Genomic DNA, 19,181 nt, shown 5'->3' with positions numbered 1-19,181 from the left:
GGGTCCCCAAGGGGAGGGGAGGTTCTCTGGGGGCCCTGATGTAAATGGTGGGGGTCTCTCTTCTGGGTGTCCTGATGCAAGGGGGAGGCTCTCTGGGAACCCTAATGTAAGGGGGAGGCTCTCTGGGAACCCTAATGTAAGGGGGAGGCTCTCTGGGAACCCTAATGTAAGGGGGAGGCTCTCTGGGAACCCTAATGTAAGGGGGAGGCTCTCTGGGAACCCTGATGTAAGTGGAGAGGCACTCTGGGGATATATATGTATGTATGTATGTATATGTCCAAGCGTATGACTTTCTTTACTACACTGCTATGGGCTCTAGCCCCAGATCTTTTGTAGACCTAGCAACACCCCTGCTGACCAGCAACAGACCCAGATCTCTGCTATGGAACAGCGGAGACAGAGTAGATCTCATGCTGACAGTGGAAACATAGAGGGCCAGATGTGGCCCTGGGGCCACAATTTGACCAAATCTTCTTTTTTTTTTTTTTTGGCAGGTAAAACAATTCACATACATCTATTTAATCTGTGCGTTTTAGCAGTTTGCCCAGAGTACATATTTAAAGCGGAAGTAACCCCATCGGTCTAACCATTTGAAAAAACGGTTACATTCCCAGAATAGAACACAACCACAGGTGTGCAGTTGGATGACACCAGTGCCCAATCGATACTGGCACATAGCACAATTATATTTTTCTTTCTTTTTTTTTTATACAATTTATTGAAAAGTATTGCATAAAATTCTATTGGCTGCAGTGCAGTGTGGCGTTGTAGTTTTTGGTCACCCTGTGCAGTGAATAACTGCCACAGTTGCTTGTTTTTCTTAATGGAATTGTCAAACCAACAAATGTTAACAGATCACATGTTGAGCACCATGTCAACTTTAGGTGAAACGGGGGGGGGGGGGGGGCAAGATGGCAGCTTCCTTGAATGTAAAGGATAGGGTTTAGTTCCACTTCATATACTTGCGGATTTCGCAGAGAGGGCTTCCTCCATGTCTTGCCAGCTGTTTCCAAACTGTAATTTCCACATGGCTGCCATGACCAGGGGTGCATTTTGTGAAAGGCAGAGGCACCGATTGGTTGTCTTTGAGCAGCCTATAGGTACTTTTGCACTATAGTTACAGGTTGTAGCATACTCTTCTTTAGTCTCCTTTTTGCTTTTTATTTTTTATATTTTTGTGTAATCACTTTCAGTCCTTGGTGATGATTTTACAGCTGTTTACATAGCCTGGTTTATTTTCTCTGGAAATATACAGCGCAAGAAAAAAAAAACGTACTACCGGTCTGGCTGGGTGAGTTGCTGATCCACCCCACACTTATACAATCTGAAAACATCACAGACTGACTCACCTGCTTTGTAGATACTATACATGTGTTACTATTGGGTTATTGTTTCAAGCATTGTAACCTTAAAGTGAACTGTAGTGACCTATTTGTGTGAAAATCATACAAGGAATCAATTGCTCACAATAAAAAGCTTCCTCCATCGTAAAAAGATCTTCTTCTGGAGCTCCTATTCAGAGTTTCACATTGACAGTCGAAAGAATAATTCATGAGGAATCAAGAGAATGCCGCTCCTAATTATAGGTACAAAACCAAAAGTGAATTATGAGATTTTGAGAAGTGCTAGTCACTCTAATTATGGAAGATCTTTTGATTGAAGATCAAAAGATAACCTGACTCATTTCTGGAATTTGCATGAAGATATGATCTTTTTCTACATCTAGTGGTACAAATCTTTCATAATTATTTTACTCATTTTATGGATAAGTAAGCAATGCATAGCTCGGACTATGATGCATTATTAATAAAATGCAGTAAGTGGTGTTTTGTTAGCCTTGAAGATGAGGATACAGTTTGATCTGCAACAGAGTACCGTATATCCTACATTTTTAATCCTACAGATGAAGGAACTGGAAGTTTCCTTATTCACTTTAAGTATGGACTTTGCCCATCTAAATAGTTTGAAAAACTCATAACTCCACATGCTTCTCAACAACACATGCGAGGTCCCTAGACCTCGAAACTATCTACTGATCAGCACTCACTTGGCCCTTACAATAACATAACTATCTCAAAAGAGGTCTTAAGTCATTTACGAGCTACTAATCAGCACCCACCTAGACCTCACAATACCATAGGCTGCATCGCCAAGAGGTATCAAGACCTTGATATGAACTAGGGATCAGTACCCACCAGGACCTTTAAAATAACATGGCCTTCATCACCAAAGAGGTCCTTAGACCTCAACACGATCTACTGATCAGCACCCACCTAAACCTTACAATAACATAGCTTGCATCTTCAAAGAGGTCTCTAAACCTCTACTGATCATCACCCACCTGGACATTAAAATACCAGGCTTCAGTATCAAGGTCGCTAGAACTCAACATGAGCTACTGATCTGCATCCATCTGGACCTAGCCATAACATAGTCTGCATCCAAAGAAGTCTGTAGACTTTAACATGATCTACTGTTCTGCATCCACCTGGATTCTACAATAACATAGCCTACATCTTGTTTGTAGACCTTGACGTGATCTACTGATCAGCACCCACCTGGACATTACAATACTAGGCTTTATTTCTGAGGTCTCTAGACCTCAACATGATCTACTGATCTGCATCAACCTGGACCCTACATAAACATAGCCTGCATATCCAAAGAGGTTTCTAGACCTCAATATGATCTATTGATTAGCACCCACCTGGATATTACAATATCTTAGCCTGCATCTCCAAAGAAGTCTGTAGACCTCATCATGATCTACTGACCCCACTAACCTTGACCTTTAGAATAACCTAAACTGCATCTCCAAAGATAATTTCTTAATTTCCAGGAAGATAGCTGTTCACAGAGAAGAGGAGCAGTGAGGGACAAAGGTGAGTGGGACGGGTAGCGCAATCTGTCTTGTTTTTCCAGTTAGATAATGTATCTGCACGAACATAGCTTAACTATGCAGTTTGCAGATTTTCATTGGTGCAGTTGTGTTTCCAGGCTATATTTTACCTGTTAAAGCTGTTTACGGTATTTTTTGTCAGGTGATTGTTTGGTTGCGGTGAACATTTTTTGAAGGGAAATGACCTGAGCGGTCTATGGCTGGCCCAGTGAAAGCTCAACTCCAGACAAAACTTTTTGTACTTAGTTTTGGATACAGTGGCTATAAAACAGAACGTGTGTGTGTGTGTGTGTGTGTGTGTGTGTGTGTGTGTGTGTGTGTGTGTGTGATGTAATTGAAGAGATTTTCTTTCACTATCTAGAACACTGACACTAGTGGCACCGTATGCCACCAGGACAGAAAGATGTAGACTGCAAAAGAAATTAATTGGTAGGAGGTCCTTGTCTATCCTCATTCTTCTAAAATGTTTTTTCTTTCAGTATCTTCTCCTATGGAGAGATTCTCGCTCACTTTTCCTTCCTGATACAAGCATAAGACCTAGGGAGAAGATTTCTCAGAATGGGGCACACTTGGCAACTCCTCCAATCCCATCTTTTTACGTACTCTTGTACCTGTATCTCCTCCTGTGTTGTCTTTTTCTCCTTGGACAGAGATCTACATAGGCTTGTTCACGGTGACAAAACTCTTTGCTCCGCTCCCAGTTGTACTCCTGCGTTGTCACTTTGTCACGTGGACTTCTGATGGAGACTAGACATGTGGCCATTTCACCACATATTATTCAGGAATAGTTTAATACTCGCACCTCCAGAAGCCTGCCGTGAAAAATTTCATATAGCCAATGCTACAGTGCATGGAGATAGGTTGTGGCTGCAAAAAGAAGTCAGCAGTACTAGATGCAACCAAGTATATTGGAGATGAAAGCAAGTGTTTTAGTAAAAATAACGTTTGGCAAAGTTTAGACGTTTGGTAAGATTGCCGCATTTGCTTGAATGGAACACGTTCAGTGGTGGCTGGTGCTATATTTTTTTGGGAGAGGCAGAAAATAATCCCCCGCCGGTCAAATCAGCCACACCAACACCTCCCACCCCACCCCCTCCGGTCGGTTGGATGGATCACATGCACCCTCTGTCTGTCGGTAACCAGCACCACACTTACAACATCTAGGTTGCGGGCAGCAGCTTCACTTGTCATTTCCTCCTTCGGCTTCACAGCAGCTTCTCCTCCCTCCTCCCTTCCTCTCTCCTCCCTACTCTCAGGATTGGCTTCCTGATTGGCCAGGAGGAGAATCGGGAAGACAATAGCAAAAATAAATTGCTATTGTCACACAACTGGGAGGGCTCAGGGCGCAGTGCTCTGTGCCCCAAACCCACCTTTTTTTTTTTTTTTTTTTTTGCCAATTAGAGCCTCGGATGCTAATCGTGTGCTTCTAAAATATGCTCCACATTCAGTAGCATTACTGGCTGATGAATGTGTTAGGGGGGGTCATTTTTGTTGTGGCCACAGCATGTAAACACTCATATCTACTGCCCTTGCAACTTAAGGGGTGAGGGCAAAAAAATTAGGCTTAACTCTGTGTGTTTTTTTTTTTTTGATCTCCTGCCCTCTTACCACAAGTCTGAACAAGCCCTTTTGGTTTATATCTACTTGCTGTAATGACGCCTTTCGTGTAGCAGGCAGTTTGCATCCAAGGCCACTCATCAGTCTTTATTACGCATGTAAACTCTTGATTTGTACAGGGTGCTGGCCTTGGGTATACTCAAACACCTGTTACTTCAAGGTACAAAAATACACCCCTTGTTGATGGTGTACAGCCTTCAGGGTGTGCCCATGTGCATGACTCCCCCCTATACTCGCCTGTCCCTAGTCCAAGATGTTGACTGTGTAGCTTGTTACCCAACCATTTGCCAATCCAGAAATTCTGGAGTTCATTAGGTAAATCCTTTAACCAGTAAATAAATGCTATTTACATAATCCTGGGATGGTGACCTTGTACAACCTGGCTTTTTTTTTTTTTTTTTTTTTTTTTTTCATGGCAGACGGTTATGTGTGCAGTGCCTATGGTAATGTTGGCACACATTAGGTTGGTATTTGGGTGTGTCACTTTTACTTGGCAAGATTTACATTTATCTGTGCTGTTATTTGTCACCTACTTCTAGGAACTGAAACTACCTAAAACATTTCTTACTATGAACCTATGTAATGACTTGCTTTAGAAGGTAAAAAAAAAAGTATGGTAAGTGAAAGTGGAGATGTTGTCCAAACTGACCAGTTTTTGTAGGCCGTGCCATGATGGCTGGAATCTGAATAAGTGCTGAGAAAATCCAAACAGAATGGTGGGAGGTGTGCTATGGACAAAGCCTACACAATATAAATTGGGATATAGGCCACCATACCAAATGAGTAACAGATGAGCAATTTATCAAATGCCTTTTGAGCTTAGAGCTTTATGGATTTATCAACGCACACTACTCTTCGGTCGTTTGGCATATATTATAGGACCAAATGTGGATGCCCCTCCAAATTAAAGACCTGGTATGCTATGGCATTCACGATATTGAGCACCACTCCAAATTCCACTGGTCCTTCCTGATCTAGGGTAAAAAAAAAAAAATGCCCGACATAGGGCACATTCTTTTTCTGAGGAATCGTAATATTGATACAACGTAGGCTGCAAACTGATGACATCAGTCCTTTTTAAGATGAATTTGTTCAAGACCAGTTCACTGAAAGTCCCTCACCTCTAGCCATGTACCACTGGTGTTTCACCATGATTGGGCTGGCTTGTAGAGATCATGGTTTGAGGAGTTTGGTGTGGAAGAATTTGAGTGGCCTTCAGAGCCCTAACTTGAATGCTATGGAACACCAATTCATCCCACTATGGGGTGAATTGGAATGCAAAATGTTAGCCAGGTCTACTCATCCAAAATCAGTACCTGACCTCACAAATGTTCTTGATGGTTGGTTGGGCCCACATGGCCAAAAGAGCATTTGTGTTTTTCCCACAGACGCACTTCAAAATCTTGTGGAAAGCCTGAAGAGTGGAGGCTGTTATATTAGTGGGGGTGGGGGCTCTGTGTTCTCGCCTATGATTTGAGAATGGGGTGTCCTAACATGCAATGTAGTAATGTGCATTGTGCTGCATTGTGCTGTATAAAAAATGCATGTTACTCATCAAAAACCCAGTACACATGTATGCTTTAAACGGGGCACAAACAATTGTTCCCTGTATGTCCTTGCGTTGAGCCTGTGCTTATCAACGCAACTCAATGCACCTGGTGTGAATGAGCCCTTAGAGAGTGCATGCATGCAAGGTCCTATTCACACTTGAGCTGAGCGTCCTCCCCCTACCCTCCATACATCAGGATCCCCATCAGTCGCCCCCTTACCATACATTGGGGTCCCCATCAGAGTTGCCCTCGCCATACATTGGGGTCCCCATCAGAGTTGCCCTCGCCATACATTGGGGTCCCCATCAGAGTTGCCCTCGCCATACATTGGGGTCCCCATCAGAGTTGCCCTCGCCATACATTGGGGTCCCCATCAGAGTTGCCCTCGCCATACATTGGGGTCCCCATCAGAGTTGCCCTCGCCATACATTGGGGTCCCCATCAGAGTTGCCCTCGCCATAAATTGGGGTCCCCATCAGAGTTGCCCTCGCCATACATTGGGGTCCCCATCAGTTGCCCTCGCCATACATTGGGGTCCCCATCAGAGTTGCCCTCGCCATACATTGGGGTCCCCATCAGAGTTGCCCTCGCCATACATTGGGGTCCCCATCAGAGTTGCCCTCGCCATACATTGGGGTCCCCATCAGAGTTGCCCTCGCCATACATTGGGGTCCCCATCAGAGTTGCCCTCGCCATACATTGGGGTCCCCATCAGAGTTGCCCTCGCCATACATTGGGGTCCCCATCAGAGTTGCCCTCGCCATACATCGGGGTCCATCCCCATCGGAAGCAAAGACCATCTGATCTGAATCCTTAGTCGGAGGATACACCTCTGGCCCAAGCTTTAGGCTGGATAAAATCTTCTAGCAGACCTGATGTGGCTCGCGAGCCATAGTTTGGAGACCCCTGCTAGAACTTTCCTAATGCTGGGATAAATCGCTAAAATTTATGTAACGTGGCTAATGGCTGCTTCCCCTGAACTCACAGCAATTTGCCGGATTGGATGATGAGTCTCATGTCTGTGGCTAGTTATCACTGCGTACTTTATTTCAACATTGGGCTGTTTGCAATATGCAGGAAAAAAAAAACATTGCTAGCCATCTGCTAGCTGAACTCGTTTTACTGTCTGGCTAATATACAACTCCAGTGCAGAATAGCTTCACAGGAAATTACATAAATCTGATTTTAATATGCAAACCTAGAGCGAGCATGGAGACAGGCCACTGAATGCCAAATCTCACTAAGGATTGGATTACCATTTTTAAGACGCCGCTCGCTGGTTTACATTAGTGGATAATGGGAAGCATATCCTGCCAAATTCAGAACTTCTATTTTACTGGCTTCTCCAAAGAGCGTTGTGCTTCTTATTGCTGAAGTAGTAGGGAAAAACTCAAACTGAACAGGTTGCATGTAACCTGTCAAGAGCGCTCTGCGTTTTTGTTGATGCTTGGCAATCTGAGTGTCTTTTATAGTATGTTTAATGCCCCTGTGTAACACCCATTGCCTTTCTCTTTACTGCAGGATGCTGCAAACAGCCTACGACTACTTCTGGTGGCATCGGCTGTGGCTGCCGGAGAACCTGACCTGGGCTGACCTTGACGATAAGGATGGGCGCGTATATGCCAAAGCCTCCGACTTGTACATCACCATCCCCCTGGCCTTTGTCTTCCTCGTAGTGCGATACGTCTTTGAAATGTAAGTAGTTATAATTCGGCTTATACCTTCGACCTTCCTGCCTGGTCACTTCTGCTACCAGAAAGACCTGGAGTATATTTATAATTTTAGTGTGTGTGTGTGTGTGTGTGTGTGTATGTATGTATGTATGTATGTATGTATGTATGTATGTATGTATATATTTTATAAAAATTTGCTGAAAGTATTGGGACACCTGCCTTTACAGGCACATGAGCTTTAAGTCTTAGTCCGTAGGGTTCAATATTGAGTCCCCCCCCCGGTTGTGTCTATGGGAACGTTTGACCATTCTTCCAGAAGTGCATTTGTGAAGTCAGGCACTGATAATGGTTGAGAAGGCCTGGCTCGCAGTCTCCACTCCAATTCATCCCAAAGGTGTTCTATCAGGTTGAGGTCAGGACTCTGTGCAGGCCAGTCACTTTCCTCCACCCCAAACTTGCTCATCCATGTATTTATGGACCTTGCTTTTGTGCACTGGTCCAAATCCTTTGGTGGATGGGGGGGGGGGGGGGATTATGGTGCGGGGTTGTTTTTTCAGTTCCAATGAAGGGAACTCTTAAGGTGATGGCATACCAAGACATTTTGAACATTTTCATGCTCCCAAATTTATGGGAACAGTTTGGGGATGTCCCCTTCCTGTTCCAACATGACTGCACACCAGTGCACAAAGCAAGGTCCATAAAGACATGGCGTAGCGAGTTTAGGGTGGAAGAACTTGTCTGGCCTGCAGAGAGTCCTGACCTCAACCCGAAGGAACACCTTTGGGATGAAGTCGAGTGGAGACTGTAAGCCAGGCCTTCTCGTCCACATCAGTGACTGACCTCACACATGCACTTCTGGAAAAAATGGTCGAACGTTCCCATAGACGCATTCCTATATAGTGTGTAATTTTTATATATATATATATATATATATATATATATATATATATATATATATATATATATATATATATATATATATATATATATATATATATATATATATATATATATATATATAATTATAATTTACACATTTTTACCTCCCTTTTTTTTTTTTGTATATATCAGTGTAATTTTTTTTAAATCGTCATATTTATTTTAGCAATTTATCTCTTTCCTACGTTCTATACATGTACAAGGCCAGAACAGCATGTGTTCCTAGCCTAACAATCAAGCATGCTTCCTGGAATATAATTCCACTGAAATATTTATTTTTTTGGTGTTTCTGAGCTGAGTCGTTAGTGAAACTTGTTGCCACCCGAGGAAACAAGCCAAACGTAAAACCATTTTTCTAACATGTAGCGCTGATCCTGACCACTTCCCTATTGTGTGACTGTTTGGAGTAAAAAATTGGTCTCATTCTCTTTGCTAAATCCTATCGTAGATCTCTTGTGTTTGTAGTCTCTATCATTGGCTCCTGTGACTCTACGACAACGCAGTAGTACAATTGGGAGGCAGCTGTCACTCCATAACAGGAAGTGCCTGGACCACGACCTTCACGGCAGGAATACTGGGGGTTCTTTTAACGAAAGCTGCACATACATAGAAAAACCACTTCTGAAAGGACATGAACATGTTGAAGCTTATATGAGACTTTAGTGATTGGGTTTAGATCTCCTTTAAAAGAAAAAATTTGAGAAGACAAAATTAGCTGAAAAATTTGCCTTTCCTGAACATCTGAGAACACCTTTCTCTGGATAGAGGAGTTGGGTAAGGAGAAGATAGTTTTGGATCACCCCTCTGGAGGAATTGAATGGAGAAGAAAGGCAATGTTGGATCAATCTTCTGGAGGAGTTAGACGGGAAAGGAAGGCAGTGTTTGATCATTCTCTGGAGGAGTTGGATGGGGGGAAGACAGTGTTGGATCGCTTCTTCCGGATGAATTGAATGGAGAAGAAAGGCAGTGTTGGATCACTCCTCCGGATGAATGGAGAAGAAAGGCAGTGTTGGATCGCTCCTCCGGATGAATGGAGAAGAAAGGCAGTGTTGGATCGCTCCTCCGGATGAATGGAGAAGAAAGGCAGTGTTGGATCGCTCCTCCGGATGAATGGAGAAGAAAGGCAGTGTTGGATCGCTCCTCCGGATGAATGGAGAAGAAAGGCAGTGTTGGATCGCTCCTCCGGATGAATGGAGAAGAAAGGCAGTGTTGGATCGCTCCTCCGGATGAATGGAGAAGAAAGGCAGTGTTGGATCGCTCCTCCGGATGAATGGAGAAGAAAGGCAGTGTTGGATCGCTCCTCCGGATGAATGGAGAAGAAAGGCAGTGTTGGATCGCTCCTCCGGATGAATGGAGAAGAAAGGCAGTGTTGGATCGCTCCTCCGGATGAATGGAGAAGAAAGGCAGTGTTGGATCGCTCCTTCGGATGAATGGAGAAGAAAGGCAGTGTTGGATCGCTCCTCCGGATGAATGGAGAAGAATAAGGCAGTGTTGGATCACTCCACCGGATGAATGGAGAAGAAAAAGGCAGTGTTGGATCGCTCCTCCGGATGAATGGAGAAGAAAGACAATGTTGGATCACTCCTCCGGATGAATGGAGAAGAAAGGCAGTGTTGGATCGCTCCTCCGGATGAATGGAGAAGAAAGGCAGTGTTGGATCACTCCTCCGGATGAATGGAGAAGAATAAGGCAGTGTTGGATCACTCCTCCGGATGAATGGAGAAGAAAGGCAGTGTTGGATCACTCCTCCGGATGAATGGAGAAGAAAGGCAGTGTTGGATCGCTCCTTCGGATGAATGGAGAAGAAAGGCAGTGTTGGATCACTCCTCCGGATGAATGGAGAAGAATAAGGCAGTGTTGGATCACTCCACCGGATGAATGGAGAAGAAAAAGGCAGTGTTGGATCACTCCTCTGGATGAATGGAGAAGGAAGGCAGTATTGGACCATTCCTCTGAAGGAATTTGATGGGGAGGAGGTAGTTTTTGATCATTCCTCATGTAGAAGGAAGGGAGTATTGGATCATTCCATTGGACGGGGAGGAGGCAGTGTTGGATCATTCCTCTGGAGGAATTAGATGGAGAAGGAAGGCAGTGTTGGATATCTCTTCTGGAGGAATTGGATGGGGAGGAATCTGTGTTAGATTCACACTCTGGGGGAATAGGAGGAGGAGGAGGAAGCCGAAGGCCTCTTGAGCCCCCTCCCTAGAGAAAGGGAGCCTTGACTGATTGGTTGAAACATGGGAATGGGATGGGCCTGAGCTCGGGAACGTGTGCCCCAGGGAATTCTGGGTCTTTTGGAAGAGCTGCCCACCCTCCTGCCTCCTTTTTCCTCTGTTATGGTATGTCGCAGCTGGCTGCGGTTTTTTGACCTTGCCAGCAGTTAAAGTTGCTGTAATGGACTATGCCCTTGATGGAAAATTGGAAGTAGGCTGTCTGTCTAGGACAGGTCCCACTGCCCTCTTTTGGTCACAGTACGACTGTGACTGGCACTGGTTAAAGGGGTTGTAAACATTTTTTCACCTTAATGCGTTCTATGCATTAAGGTGAAAAAACATCTGACAGTGCTGGAGCCCCCCCAGCCCCCCCCCCCCCCCCCCCCCGTTTTACTTACCTGACACCTCAAAAGTACCACGCTTGCCTACGACATCCTCTTCGCCAATCAGCCAGGCCGCTGATTGGCTAGAGTGGATGGATTGAAAGCAGCACAGCCATTGGCTTGCGCTGCTGTCAATCACAACCAATGACGCGGTGTGCCAGGGGGGCAGGGCCGAGTGATACAGTGAGCGGCTATAGCCGCCAGCTGTATCACAGGAGCGCGCCCGCAAGTACTTCTCACCATGCGAGGGAGCTCGCATGAACGTGAAAAGTTCTTACGGGGGGAAGCCCAGACCTCCGCCCCCGAGGGACCCCAGAAGAGAGCAGGTTCATGGCACTCTGTGCAAAACGAGCTGCACAGTGGAGGTAAGTAGAACATGTTTGTTATTTAAAAAACAAAAATCCCTTTAAAACCACTTTAAATGTGTTCACATGTTATGTGTTGGAATAAAGCTGTGGCCTTGCCTTTCCAACCTAATGGTTGTAAGTGTCTTATTTAATGGGGTAAAGGGCAAGGGTGGTGGGGGGATTTGATCCCGTTGTGTTGCATTAATTGGGACCTAGGCCCATTGCACCTCAGCAGTCAAGAGTTTGATCATTCCTCCTTGAGGAACTGGATAAGGAAGGGGGAGTGTTGGATCACGCCTCTGGATGAATTGGATGGGGAGGCAACAGTGTTGGATCACTTCTCTTGCGTAATTGGATGGAGCCAGTGTTGGGTCACTCTTATGGAGGAAAATTGTGTATTTTTTTTTTTTTTCTTAATCTGGGCTCGTCAATAAGGTTCCCGCCCTGAAACCAAAAGGCACACATGGGTAAATAATGCAGAATTGTGTTTTTTGGGCATAGCAGACCTTTAGGTCCCAGTTGCATTGAAAGGATTATAGGGACAAATATATTTTCCATTTCAAAGTGTCTTTTGTTTCAATAGACTATATAGCTTTAAATGGGTATTATAATAAAGCCATTCTCTTGGTAGCATCCTTTGAAGGAGGATTATTTGAAAAGTGTATGCTCTTTCTAGCCGATGCCCAGAAACTGTTTGCACATCGAGTTTCTAGCTCACTGTTTGATCCGCAGCCAATATAAATCTTTCAGGTGTTATGGTTGGCCTAACTCTGAATTGACAATAGGCTTCTGGACATACTGGGAAAACTAAAGTGAATTTCATGCAAATTTTATTCTCACGGGTGAACAACCTGCAAGCAATAGAATATTTCTGTTATGACTGGACAGGAAAAGAGAATCCGCAAACCAATAAGCTAATTTCTGTCACTCTGGTGTCTCCACCTATCAGCATAAATCTTACCATAATCGTTGTAGCCTAACTGCTTTGCTCCTTGTGCTGCAAGTCAAGTTTAAGTATTTGTATTTATGTAATAATGAATACGGTTAATGTTTTACTAATTATACAGTTCAGCTTGTACACACTATTACATTGGATATACATCATGCTACTATTTTGAAAACTGGAGCATGCTGCAGTTTTGATCTCTTTATTGAACTGAAATCTATGGAGAGCGGATAAAAAGGCCATCTCAGCTTGTGTCTAAATTACATTCATTTTTTATTTGTTTCATCAGAACAAGTGCTTGGTTGCCTGCCTTCAGTAGATTGAGCCACAAATCCTGGCTACCCCTCCGGATCCTGCTGTACCTAGTGACCGTGATGCCCCATGCTGCCGGTGTTGTGGTTCACACATTTTACACCGCAATACAGAGCGCTGGAGTGAGTATCCATCATATTTCTTGCAATGGCATGTGAATGGCTGACCAATGACGGTAAGGTTTTTTCGGAAGAAAGAAGCCCTTGTCATTGGACTGCACCGCAACTTGGTGAGCACTTGCCATTGCGAGCATTATGATGGATACTCGCTCTGGAGGCTGTATGTTGTGTTTTTATGGTGTGCGGATCATTACAGGAGGCTTTGTCTACACTCTATAAAGGCTAGTTTTTGGCCAAAGTGTAGTCTAGTTTTGGCTGCTGGCAAGTCAAATTACTTGCATGCATTTATCTGTATCTGGATGAGGTGGGCCCATCCACATTCCTTGTTCTATGGAGCTGTCAGTCAACACAAAGCCAAATGTAATGTGTTGAACTAGGCCAACTCTCCAATAAACCAAGTCCATAGGGAATCTAGCTATGAGAGAGTGGCGCCATCAGTATGGCCATGTGGGTGCAAACGCTGCCTGAGGCAGGCAGATGCCACCATCCAGGTTTCTGATGGAAACACCTGTCGGTTGATCATGCTTCCGCAACTCACTGACTTGTCGGTTTGGGTGACCCTTGCCTTAAATCAAAGGATGTAGTTTGTGGTGAGATGGCAGAAAAATTGTAATACAAATTACATGCACATGTCTTAGATCTGTTGGAAATAACACTGAGGTGGACCTCTCTGGAGGCTTTTATCTTTGATCATCTACACCCTACAAAGGCTAGTTCTGCCCAAGGCGTAATTTTAGTTTTGGCTGTTGGCATGTCAAATTACATGCACATGTCTTCTATATGCATGAATCAGGTCCATCCACATTCCTAGTTCTATGTAGCCTTCATAGTCAGCACAATGCCAAATGTCATACGCTGCACCAATCGGCTCTTGTTCTGGCCATGTGGGTAAAAGCAGAGGCCCAGACTGAGGGCAGGGAGATGCCACTATTCACGTTTCTCACATAAAAAGCTGTTTGGTAATCCATTCTACCAGAATTTGCTGAATTGACAGTTTTGGGTGACATTTGCTCTTCAATCAAAAAAATTTAAATGGGGGGGGGGGGCAGAATGATTATCGGAATTATCTGCATATTTGTTGGCGACATCAGTGATTGGGTAGGCAGATGTCACACATTGCACTACCCAAGTCTCAATACAACAAGTACGTAGGGAATCCAGCAATAAGAAAGTGGCACCATCATTCTGTAAGTAGAAGCGGTGGCGCAAACTGAGGCAGGCAGATGCCACCATCTAAGTTCCTTGTATAAAAAGCTGTTGAGTGATCATGCCACCAAAATTCCCTGGCTTGGTTTTGGTTGACGTTTTAACTTTTAATCAAAGCATGTCAATTGAGTAGGGGGGCTGAAATATTGTAGTATGAATTGCCTTCAGATCTGTTGGAAGCAGCACTTATGGAGTAGGCCACCCTCATTCCTCCTGCTAAGTAGCTGTCGCATCCGGCACAAAGCCAGATGTCACACAGGGCACCAGCTGACCCTCTATTAAACAACTACATAGGAAATCCCAGCTATGAACACCATCCTTCTGCCCATGTGGGTGGAAGTGGAGGCACAAACTGAGGCAAGGAGATGCCACCATCCAAGTTTCTGACATAAAAAGCTGTTGGTTGGTCATACCGCCAAAGTTTGCAGACTTGTCGGTTTTGGGTAATTGCCTTTAGTCAAATCTGTAAGAAAGTGGCACCATCAGTTTGGCCATGTTGGTGGAAGCAGAGGAACAAACTAAGGCGGGGAGATGCCACCATCCAAGTTTCTGATGTTAACAGCTACTGGGTGATCATTCCACCAGCCTGTTAGGGAGAAACTGTAGCAGGACTGTAACATGAATTTCTTAACTGTCCGATAGGGTAATCTTGTAGTAAATATCAATGTGCTTATAGGAAGGTTTTCAGGGGTCATGTGTGTACTGTGGTCGCGTGTTTTCACAAAAGGTAGTAGATGCTTGTACAGTATCTGAGCATTACCATGTCTTGTGTTCTCATGCAGTTATGTAGCCACCCCGCTGGCCAGGCTACTGGGAGTAAAAGACAAAGTGAAGCTGCGAGCAGCCCACAATCCGGTGCTGGAGACCTTCTACGCAAGCTGTTTAAAACATCCTAAACAGGTATGAAATCAGAACTATTGCTGCACTTTTGGATGAAACCGAATAACCAGTGTGGAACTTTGACTAAATAGGAAATTCTGCATCTTTTGTATACACAGCAAGACCTCTCCTACTGTTTCCTGTTTGTGCTTGACCTAAATCTGGTCTTTTGAAAGCAGTACTTCCCAAAGGAAATGGTTTATGGTCACGTGACTTTCCCAGGCATCACCACGTGGGGCTTCAAGTGAATGTTTTTCATTGGGGCTCATGACTGTGCTGATCTTTCCACCTGGGGGTAGGTCCAGAATGACCTGGTCTCAGAGGAAGAATATTGAGGGCTACTGTAGGAAAATGTATTGCTGGGGACACCTCCTCTGGATTTAAGCTGAATGTAATTTTATCCTTTAGCGGGCCATTTATTATCTGAGTGTTTTTTGTTTTTTTGGTTTGTTTGGCTACAGTGCTTTAAAGTTCTTGATTCTCTATACAAGTATAAATGATACTTATGGACAAATGTTTGTGAACATCTGACTTGCCAACTAGGTGAGTTTGAACATTCCATTCCAAAACCATGGGCTATGATATGGAATTGCACCCCTCCCTTTCAATCCCAGCCATAATGGCCTCCAGATGGGCTCCAGATGGGCTTTTCAAAAGATGTTGGAGGGTGTCTGGAGAAATGTATGCCCACTCAGCCAAAAGAAGATTTATGGGGTCAAGTTTGAATGTTGGATGAGAAGACTTGGCTCACAATCAAATTCATCCCAAAGGTGTTCGGTAGGGTTTCAGTCACTAAGGTCAGGACTCTTTGCAGGCCACTTGAGTTCCTCCACACCAAACCCCTAAACCATGTGTAGCGCCCTGGGGTTTATTCAGGGAGCTCCTCACCAAATCTCTTGTCAGGAGTAGCTATTATAGTTAATTACTAGGGATCCATTGACTTCTCCCTAAGTTTGGCCTGGTTGTACTTTCCTCTTCTACTACCAGATGGCTGGGCACTTGGAGGTATTAGGTTGAGAAGGACAACTCAAGGTCAGGTTATGAGTATATGGGGTATCTCAGCCAATGGGCAGGGATTTTGTTGAATCCATTGGCCTGCTGGGAGAGCCTATATATTCGGGAGAGGTCAGGTGATCCACGTTCTTGTGTGCCACCCAGACCACCATCTGGGTGGACATGTCGTACCCCCCGGGCTGCTGGGCCTTTCCCGGGGGCATTAGGCTGCCAGGCTGTGTGAGGGCCTGTACAGTAGTAAGAGGGCAGCACAGGGTTGGGACTGTGGCTTGCAGTCCAAACAAAATGACGGTTCTGCCGGTCGGAGAACCTTTCAGTGATTGGAGGTAGAAGGGAAGCTGTCGCCACAAAGGGACCTATTGCCTTTACCAGGGACCACAGTGAGTAAATGAAACAAGTACCAGAGCAGTATTTTCACCAAACGGGCACGGGGGAGAATCTGGGAAACTTCAGGCCGTGATCTAATCGGGGACCCAACCAACGGAGGTGACGCTTGCAGAGCAGCCATGTGTCAAGCTAGGGACCGAGCAGGGAAGGGTCCAGTGAGAGGGTCGGAGGGTGCAGTGAGCTACCAGGAGATTAAGGGGCTGGAGAACTACAAGGACAAGTCGTAGTAAAGCTGAGAGAACTGTTACTTTGAGTTGGGAACTGTTTAAGTACTGTTACCAAAGGAGACAGCAATCCTGCACCTGCAGAAGTGGCACCTTGCTGGGGACTTTCCCTGTGCGGATCTTCTCCTATTGAAGTCTGTGTCTGCCATTAGAAATTGCAACTACTTGCAACCCCCTTTCCCCTACAAAATATAAAAAGGACTGTCAAAGTCTACATCCAAGAGGTGTCTGGCGCGCAATGACTTTTACCACCTTTGCACCCACTATGCTGCACAACCCACCACTTATTGAAGACTGTCGGTTATCTTTTGGCCTTGAAGGTTCCCATTAGAGATTCTGCTACACATGTCTTTATGGAGGTAGCTTTGTTCAATGGGGCATGGTCATGCTGTAACAGAAAAGGACCTTTCTTAAACTGTTGCTACAAGGTGGAAAGAGCACAATTGTTTAGAGCAGTGGTTCCCAATCATTTTGCGACCAGGGCCTGGTAACTTCTTCCAAAAACTTCCATACCCCAACAGCAAAGAATAAAGTTAAAAACATGGGAATTCACAACATGTATTTAAATTCTGGAAGGCTCTGGATGGGACTGGATGTCATTGTGGAGTGATAGGGGTTCTGGAGGGGGTAAGTGGACTCTGCAGCAGGCTTGATGGCCCTGTAGGTGATGAGGTTTCTGGGAGCGGACTGTGGAACACTGTTGGATGTTAGAGGCATTATGGAAGGTTTGAGAGGCTCCAGCAGTTTGGGAGGGACTGTCGGAGGCTGTGCACCACTGTGGAGGTTGTGGGACAACATGGGCGCTTGGGGGGCACTATGGGAGGTTATGGAATCCAGTTAGCGGGAGACCCAGGAAAGGTGAGGCAGTGGCTTGGTTTATTGAGAACCACTGGTCTAGACCAGGGGTCTCCACACCTTCTAAATAAAGAACCAGTTTGTTGGTCTTCAGACTTTAAGGGGGCTGAACTGTGGCCAGTGGGAGTAGAAAATGCCATGTTGTCATATGGATTAAACAATGTCTCAGGCTTTGTGGTCATTGGGAGTAAAATAATTGCATTGTCTGTGGACATTGGAGGGGAAATAGTGCTATATCATTGGTGTAAGTGGAGGAAATTGTGTCCCAGCACCTAATGTTGGTGGCTAGAATAGTGCCACATCATTGGGGTCAGTGGGAGGAATAGCACCCCATCATTGGGGTCAGTGGGAGGAATAGGGCCCCATCATTGGGGTCAGTGGGAGGAATAGCGCCCCCATCATTGGGGTCAGTGGGAGGAATAGTGCCCCGAGGGTCAGATAAAGGCAAGAAAAGGTTCACATCCAGCCCACGGGCCACAGTTTAGAGAGCACTGGTCTAGAATGTGGCAGCATTGACCTTTCCCTTCACTGGTAACATCAGAACTTGGCTATTGGGAGTGGGGCCATGTATTTTTGGACATATAGTGTTACGAAGACAGCCATATTTATAATGTTTTTAGGCACTGCTTTCTGTTTTGTAGTGCTATGCAATATATACGTTTTTCTAATTCTGACTGCAAGCCTACCAGGCAATGTCTGTGAGATTTAAAAAGCTTTTGCAGTCTTGAATGATAGGAAATGTCCACAGTGCTCCTGGTAACCAGAGGCCATGGGGTCTGATAAACTAAAGAAGTTATGAAACCCTTTTTTTACATGCATTTTGTAGTTTTCCAAGATGCTATAGTGGGAATGTAGCTTTAGCGCTCACTAGCATTCTGTGTCATTAGTTCCCTTTTTCATCCTCTTGCAGAGTGATTTGGAGAACCTATCAAAGGCCAGCAAACTCACCGTGCGTCAGGTGGAAAGATGGTTTCGGCGGAGGAGAAACCAGGACCGGCCGAGTTTACAAAAGAAGTTCCGTGAAGCCTGGTATGAGAACATCAAACCATACAGGTTGCAGTAAAAAATGTCATAGGAAAATAGTTCTGCAGTAAAATGTGTATATACAAAATAAATCGCTGCGCTAAAATTTGTATATGCATCCAACCCTAAAATTATATTTAAAAAAGTACCTAAAATATTACATACATGAAATACATTAATTTAAAAATTAAAATACAAATAATCCACTTTTTTTTTTTTTTTTTTTATTGCGAGAATTCAACTGGCATAGCCTGAGCTACCGAATAGCAGCAGCGTATAGCCTCACTCGCCCCAACTTCTTCCAGTGCATTTTAGCCCATGAACCCCCATTGGTCAAAGTATCACATCTGCTACATTAACAAAAGTTCCATGTACTTGTGTTCAGGGCATACGCAAGTGTCGCAAAGGCTGGGAAGCTGGCCGCCATGTCCTTAACAGATGACTCATCAGCTGTCAGCGGGCTTCCCCGCTGAGAGCTGAAATGTAAACCGAAGAATGCCAGCAATGGAAAATTCTGAAAGGGACTGCATACCTGGTCGATAACATCAGGAAGCGGGGGTCACCCGCTGATGTCATTGGCTGACTCCGCCCCTTA

General features: G+C 44.8%; 1 protein-coding gene across 1 annotated transcript in view; it reads left to right on the top strand.

Moving 5' to 3' along the window:
• The window catches only part of CERS2 (ceramide synthase 2), an 83,952-nt gene that overhangs the window by 35,325 nt on the left and 29,446 nt on the right, over positions 1-19,181 (top strand). Inside the window, exons 2-4 of the mRNA XM_077464242.1 lie at positions 7,588-7,761; positions 14,987-15,104; positions 18,474-18,592. Coding sequence (XP_077320368.1) covers positions 7,589-7,761; positions 14,987-15,104; positions 18,474-18,592 — 410 coding nt within the window. The 5' untranslated portion in view covers position 7,588. The remainder of the gene's footprint in view (positions 1-7,587; positions 7,762-14,986; positions 15,105-18,473; positions 18,593-19,181) is intronic.

This window comes from Lithobates pipiens, unplaced genomic scaffold (assembly GCF_037356315.1).
Source record: "Lithobates pipiens isolate NorthernLeopardFrog02 unplaced genomic scaffold, aLitPip1_a1.2 Scaffold_30, whole genome shotgun sequence".
NCBI lineage: Eukaryota > Metazoa > Chordata > Amphibia > Anura > Ranidae > Lithobates > Lithobates pipiens.
Note: the sequence above shows the minus strand (reverse complement) of the source record. Positions and strands in the feature narration are given on the sequence as shown.